This window comes from Haliotis cracherodii, unplaced genomic scaffold (assembly GCF_022045235.1).
Source record: "Haliotis cracherodii isolate W230 unplaced genomic scaffold, xgHalCrac1.p SCAF_21, whole genome shotgun sequence".
Lineage (NCBI taxonomy): Eukaryota > Metazoa > Mollusca > Gastropoda > Lepetellida > Haliotidae > Haliotis > Haliotis cracherodii.
In genome coordinates, this window is record NW_027266277.1 from 4,245,199 (window position 1) to 4,253,120 (window position 7,922).

Here is a 7,922-nt window from a genome sequence, read left to right on the forward strand (position 1 = left end):
ATTGCTTGAATATTGCTAAAAGCAGCGTAAAACCACACTCACTCACTCACTCACTCTTTTTATAATGTGTAAAGGGCGAATTTTTCAGTTTGTTGTAAAAAGGGACACACAGCAATGTTCCAGCTACATGTATATGACGGCTGTCTGGAAATAACCGAGTCTGGACAAGACAATCCAGTGACTGACACCATGAGCGCCAATCTACGCAATTGGGATACGATGACATGCTTCAACCAAGTCATATCACCAGATCCCGTTAGTCGCCCATTACGACAAGCGTGGGTTGCTTAAGATCTATTCTAAAACGGATCAGAGGCCATATACTCTGCCCGGATATACACGGGTTGAATTCTTCAGTGTCTTGTTGAAGACAATATAGGTGTAGAGTGTAGGTGGGGCTTTTTAAAATATTCTAGTAATGCCACGGCGAGGGACGCCAATATTTGTCTTCACTTGTTGTAACTGGGAATTCACCCTTTACAACTATTTTACATGTGGGTATGATATGCAGCTCAACACTTACCCATCAGAAGAACAGCACAAACAAAGAACTTCATCACGTGAAAGAATCGGCTGGTGTAATGTCGTTCAGTTGATCGGGCAAGTACCATCTATTACAACGCTATGATTTCGTTATTCAGCACGTATTTATATATATGCAGTGAAGAGGATGAACACTGCACAAATACTAGTATCAGCTGTATGCAGCACCCCGGGGAGAAGGGTCTTGGAAGCTGGTTGTCAGCACATGGGGAGAAACGCGTGGGGTACGTTTGATGACCAGGAAGCGTCTGCTATGACGTGCCGTGCAGGCTGCAGTGTATGCTTGCATAAAACTAGTAAACTGCGCACATGTATTTATATGTTATATTTAACGCATAAAAGGCACACTTTTTAGGATGTTAAAAAATAATTAAAAATAAGCAAATTATTTAATTCCCCTTTGTCATTATTCATAAATGACACATCAAATTCAGTATTACTATGCACTGCAGATGTTGACACCAGCAATCCGTTTCAAGGCATTATGTCAAAGGAATATTCTGAGCGAGTGTGTGATTGGATGTGTGTGTGGGTGAGTGTGTGGGTGTGTGGGTGTGTGAGTGAATGTGTGAGCGGGTTTGTGAGTGAGTGAGTAAGTGGAGTTGATGGAGTTGCGGGCAACCCTTAAAAAGAGGCTTATTTAAGGCGTAACACCGGTACCCCCCCCCCACAGTAGAACAAAGCATAACCACATTTTTTTTCACAAGATGTCATTTGTGCATTAGAAAATGATGGTTGTGATTTCTTTTGGTGGCAGACATCTTTTGGTAGTAAAATGCACATTTGTATGACAAAATTAAGTAAATCAAATAAATATCTCTAAACAAGTCAGTTTGCATATTGCAATGCTCATTTTATAAACAAAATCAGTGTGCTGACTTAGGAAACCTAAAATAGAACAAATAAACAAGTAGCAAAATGCTTTAAGTCGAGTTATCGGCCAAAATGTGTCAAAAACAGGAACAAAATTACTCAGTTTTCATTTTCAAATTATTACAAAACTAAAGATAATGCAACCTCCATACTGACAATCATGTTGTGTGATATCTCACAATCTGCCTGAGTGTTATATGAGCTTATGAAAATTTAATTTAGGTATAATATAATGTATGTAAATTTACTAAATGTGATCCCATCCCCGCATCCTGTTAAAAACAAAAGCAATTATATAATTGCATATTTATTTATTTTTACAATGACTCTACTAATATTCTTGTACACCAAATTGTTTTATTTGAACACATGAATCGTTTAAGTATCTTACATATATGAGCTTGAGAAATGTATGAGACCAGACATTTGATTTATCCAATATGGCGGACAAAATGGCCTCCAAGATGGCCGCCAATACAGGAAAATTTCGTCTTCACATCGGAATGTATGAGACCAGGATCTCCACCTCTCGTGTTATTGTCATATATAAGATAATTTTCGCCTATGTTATGTACTACAATTGCTGATCATATTGACTTACTTTGAAGTGTCAATGTGAAGCACTTATATGCAGTTGCTTCAATATTGTCTCATTAACAATTATTTTTCTCCAATACAGTAAGAAACATTTAGTCACTGCCACCACTGTCGCGGAAGCCGTGTTCCGTATGTGGCAGTCCAGATCTGTCACTGCAGATGCGATGAGTGATATATCTGTAGCCATATTGTTGTCTGAAACATAGCTATCAAACAGGTGTTGCTTGAAAGCATCTTCTAGTCGGAACATTGTAGCTGTCTTGTCAGTGTTGGAAGCCAGGCACACAGCCTTGGTCATCCAGGGTGTTCAAAAGTATAACAGGAGGACGAGTTAAGGGACACTTCTAGGGGGTTCAATCCAAACTGACAAGTTCCTCAACATTTCAACATGTGTCAGCAATATTGAGAAAGCTGAATTTATAATCAGACATCACCATAAGAATTCGTTTCACAATGTTCTAGATCCAGAGAATACCCAGGCTTGATTATCTAAAAGAATTCGTAATTGTTTTGTTGTTCTGAGTGGTTGTTGTCAGCACGATGCTAAATAATGCATGTGGAATCCCGTTAACGGACATGTTTTATACCCATCCTTGGGTAGTGAAATGCGTGGGGTTTGCTTAAAGTCATTTTTTGCATGGTATGCATTCTTTTCTGTAGCAGTTGCGTTTTTGTGACTTGATTCCATATATGTACTACAATATTGAAAACCAAACTTTACTTGTTTGAAAAATACCCTAAAATATTGGTGTCACGGGAACATTTGTTGTTGAGTATATATTGAATTGTAATTTGGCTCTACAGAACAAAACGTTTATCGATTTTTAGACTCTTTGACAGATCCACAAGTTCATTTCTACTGTTGGCTGGTAAATAACCAAGCATTTGGTAAACGGGTTTACAATTAGCGTCTATGACACGGGTCTTTTCAAAGTCAAGTTGTTGTCTCCATTGAAGAGACATCGATGTTGAATTTCCTTCTCGAATGCATACTCGACAGGGTTCTCCAGTTGAAGAGTTGGTTTTGGACTGCACGAATATTTCCGTGTCACGTGTATATTCCAGTCCCACAAATGAAAACAAATCCTTCACTGTTTTTGCTGGATAGGCTACTAAATCTTCATACAAGAGCAGTTTTGTTCTGCCAGGGTGAGATTTCATCAGCCTCTTTGTTACCTCTAGGTCTTTCTGAACCCTTAAACAGTGCTTCTTGGAGCCCGAATCAAGGTTGTTCCAACTTTTTGAAAATTCCATCTGAGACCTGATAGTAGGCCGAGGGTCTCTCACCAAGTGTACAACTTTCAACGATGGATTTGATTTCATCATTGTCTCCACTGCTTCCATTTGTAAACGTATCGTTTTGACAACAGACACGTTTGACTGAGAGCATTGGTTTTGTAATATTGACAAGCACTGCAACATTCCAAGGACACCCGGATTGGCCTTTAAACACTTCAGATAAGGTTTTGTGTCTTTGCTGTGAATGAAGAGACCTTGACTTAGCGTGGCTATGTCTATTTCAGTTGGACGGCATTTGAGGAACGCCTCGGCAATGTCTATTGCTAATTCTGCAAAACTGTCTGAACTTGTTATCCGCCTGGAATTAAAAGATGTCTTTTTACTAGCGAGTACTTACATTGTGACACGTTTGTACTTGTATATTTTGACTTTACATAAATTATCATAAAGGGAATAGTATTACAATTATTACCACATACATACATGTATGCGCCAACCAAAAGTCCCGTCAAGTGAGTCAGGAATCGACAACTCTAACTTGGCCAGAGGCTTGCCCAATGACAAAAGACTTAGTTTCCTTTTAATAAAAAGTATCACAAAAAAAATTAGATTGAATGTTAGACATTGCTCATCTCGATATATAGTTAACAGTTTAAAATGTCAGATTCTGTCAGCATTGATATTCAAAACATAAATACCGAGCACTAAAAACGGGAATTGAACCTAATGATTTGAACAAAATATGATTTCATCATAAATAGAAACATTCATGCCAAGGTTCAGCTCCCTCGGCCAAATATGTTTTTGAGAAAATTTACGATCACCTTTGGTGAGAACAAACACTTCACTTATCTAATATTAGGTTTCTGAGGAGATTAAGTTTACAATGTGATGACATGCATTTGAGAGAATTTAGGAGCATGGGGAAAATATAAATCAAAATAAAGTTTCAAAACATAAAATATCCTGAAAAACGAAACCTCTGTGTCCAGCACTAATTGCTACACACATAGCAAATTTCATTACATTTTATAACAGAAGTGGCTGAATAATGGTCACAAGAAGTCCCACTACTAACTAAACATAAACCAAATTTCATTCTTTCTTTTTCTAAAATGGCCCCTAAACAGATTTTTCAATATGTGTGCCCTGGTGCTTATATTGAAAATTGGATTAGAACCTCTTGAACACAATGGACGGAGAGCAATACTTAGAATGTGAAGTTCCAGCTTAACTGTCACGTGGTTTCTGAGGAGAGATGATTACGACAGGCGACGAACGATGGACGCCAACCGATCACGCTTAAGCTCACTTGACTTTCAGTTAGGTGAGCTAAAGTCATATGCTACATGTGTATATAATCTGTAACCCCTTGTAAACAAACAATCATTGCATTCCCACCTTGATGGTCGACCAAGAAAGTTGAGTCTATCTGACCCCCATATTCGACTCAAAGTAAACACTGGTTCAAAAACGTAGAATACATCCGGGTGCTGATCAAACATCCCCCCTGTGAAAGTCGATCCACTTCGCATGTACGTAAGTATTATAAGGTTTGTCCGGGGAATCTGGCCATTCCTACTGTGTAGCTTTCGAAATGTATCCATCCAAGACTCTGGGCTAGTTTCTGAAATTGTTGGAGAAAGTGAGTAATTTAGTATTGCGTAAGATGTGACTGAAGCCAGATTTAAGATGTTCCCAAATCTTCTCAAATGGGGCAACCGCCGTTGTTCCAAATGACTCATACGAATATGAAGTAAATATTTGTATTATATACTTCAGTGTGAAAGACTGAGTTTTCTGAAGTTGAAGAAATGAGTGAGTTAAAATTTAATGTCACATCGGTAGTATTTCATCCAAATGGTGACGGGACACAATTATACATTAATAACGCCGTTTATTTAGACTGTATAAACTCCTGCCATAGGAGGAGAGTACAATAACTACATTAACACATATTTTATTTAAAAGTAATTTGAGAGCATGTATTAGAATAAACTATCACTTACAGGGCTATAGATCGCCAGCAACTGAAGCTATAGCACCATACGAGGGACCATGGGAACTTACTGTACTTTTGCAATTTTAATGGATGAAACATTAAAATGGTTATCTCTTGTGATTGAAATATTCAACACAGTCAAGCAGGACGTGCGTGCTTGACTGTGATTCTTTCATCCCAAGGGATACAGAACAGAGCATCCTCACCTTTCAATAAATATGTATGTGAATGTCGCGAATGCCCAATAGGACATTGTCGCATGATGAACTCTTCAAATCAGGACTGACAATCCAAGTAGGTGTAAACGATAGTTGTTTTATTGCATGTAATTTATTTGTAACTACTAAGGTGTCCATCTTCTTTTGCATTTGATTTCTGATGTAACATCAAATCGCCGATTTTTATATCGCTGTATGGCATGACAAGTGGTATCACAGATTTGTTGAGTGCTGCTTTTGTTGCAGCATCAGCCATTGCGTTCCCCATGAAATCCAACATGGCTGGGTAACCAACAAAAAACAATGTGGCCAGTAGCAAGATCATTATACAATTCAATAACTGCAATACATTTTTGCAAGATTGATTTTGTATTGCCCGGAAACGATAAAGAGGGTCCAAAAATTTAATAAATTGTTCATGTTTTGATATTGTACTATTGTACGCTGGTGCTGTTGATATGATCTTTTATTGGGCTGTACAAATGGATAAATTATCTGGTTATGTTGATGAAAGATGAGTTCTGGATCTTATGACAGTGGCACTGGCAAATGCGTCCATTTGTAACACAAGTATACTGAACAACAAAAGTTCCTGTGACACCAATATTTTAGTGTATTTTTCAAACAAGTAAAGTTGTTTTTCAATATTGTAGTACATGTAGGGAATCATGATCAAGTCACAAAAACGCAACTGCTACAGAAAAGAATGCATACCATGCAAAAATTGACTTTAATGCAAGCACCATGCATTTTCGCAAGCCCCATGCATTTATTTGAACATTGCTGCAGTAGCCTTTCTAAAGTATGCATGTTTTTAACACGACAGGAAATATTATAATATTTTATAATACTGTGTTTTCATGTGGTGTCGTTTTCCTATCCAGGATCGACCTAGATAGACACTGCATGCTGATTATTTGCATTTTTCATAAATGACTCTATCCGTACTAAATGGTCAACAGCACTTATATTTAAATGTTTATGCGCTGGAACTATACATGTCTCCGAGTAATATGGAACTTAAGATCGGTCAAGTGATAGGCTATAATAATAAAATTGTTATTGCTACTGATCAACAAAAAAACAGGTATAAATTCAGATATATATATACCGAATTAATAGCGCAAACAAACACAGGCGATACGGGAATAGTCTAGCCACAGATATCTACTGACGCTCCTACTAACACATCTACTAACACACAACCACAAGTGCCACCCATATTGCAGTTAAAAATCAACAACATATCGATGAAAAAACAGCGCTTATAGTAGGTGGAGTCATGGCTGGTTTACTCATGATTTGGTTAAATAGTTCTTAGCGGATACCAACAACAGCCCTGCAATTGCTACGATCAGTGCCCACAAGTTTTGACTAATCCAAGTGGTGGTCTTAGCTAATAAATTCAAGAGCCAGGAAACTATACTCCCTATTATACCGGGAACCGCAGACGCGGCTTTCCCAGCGAGCTTTCCCAGTGCTGAACCTAATGCTTTTAAATGCTTTTTATCCACTCTTTTATGCCAACCCTATCACTAGGGGGTGTGCCACCATCTGTACCACCGGTTAACGCGAGAGTCAAAGTCGATATAATAAATCCCAATGAGGTTAAAATACTAGCAATGGTTATCCCCAGTTCTCTGAACAATGCTTTAATTTTATCGGCCAGTGTAGTATCATCGTTGAGGACTTGATTGATAGTTTCTCTAATTCGACTGATTTGTGAATGAAGTGCCTTTCTATTACGAGAAGCCGCTTCAAGGCGGGCCGAACTTTCCTCTTCTAAGTTACGCAATCTTTCTGCAAAGCGACGTCTACTGAATTCATCACCCGCATGTTCAAGTTTTGTTTTCTCATAAGCTATATGCTTGTCGAGATCGTATAGCTTGGCTATATTATTGATGGGTTCTCCTCGAATTGTTTGCATTGCCTTGTCAAGAGTTCATCACACACAGTCCGAAGAACCTTCGTAGTCTTCGCGGGTTAAAAGTGGCGTTAAACCCTACTCACTCACTCACTTTGCGGAAAGTTTTTCTCGTTGTGAGTAGTCTACAAAACCTAATTCATTACGCACAAAGTTGATGCCATGTTTAGCTGCTATGGTAGACAAAGCTAGGGGCTTATGAGTACGATAATGCAAAAGGTCAATATCAGGTTCACCATGTAGTCGCAATATTCCTTTACTATCTATCATAAACTTTGAATAGTCACGACCAATTGGGCTTACATCTTTAAAGGTATCGTAATAATCATTAATGGTTGATTGTAAAAGTTCATCGTTAAGATTCTTAAAGCTGGTTTGATCAGTACCCTCTTCAATTGTACTAGGGTTATCAAAGTCATCTAGATTAAAATCATCCATTTTTATATTAAACATAAGGTTACATAATTTCAATAGAACAATGTCTTCGCAATACGGACGCAAATTAAACCCACAACATAGACTTCAA

General features: G+C 38.0%; 1 protein-coding gene across 1 annotated transcript; it reads right to left on the reverse strand.

Moving 5' to 3' along the window:
- Nucleotides 1–2,811: 2,811 nt before the first annotated feature.
- Nucleotides 2,812–4,787, reverse strand: LOC139471040 (carbohydrate sulfotransferase 5-like). Its single transcript, XM_071253341.1, has 2 exons — nucleotides 4,654–4,787; nucleotides 2,812–3,610 (listed from the first exon to the last, which is right to left on the reverse strand). The coding sequence occupies exons 1-2, from the start codon at nucleotides 4,785–4,787 to the stop codon at nucleotides 2,812–2,814; spliced, it is 933 nt and encodes a 310-aa protein (XP_071109442.1).
- Between the last annotated feature and the right edge of the window lie 3,135 nt (nucleotides 4,788–7,922).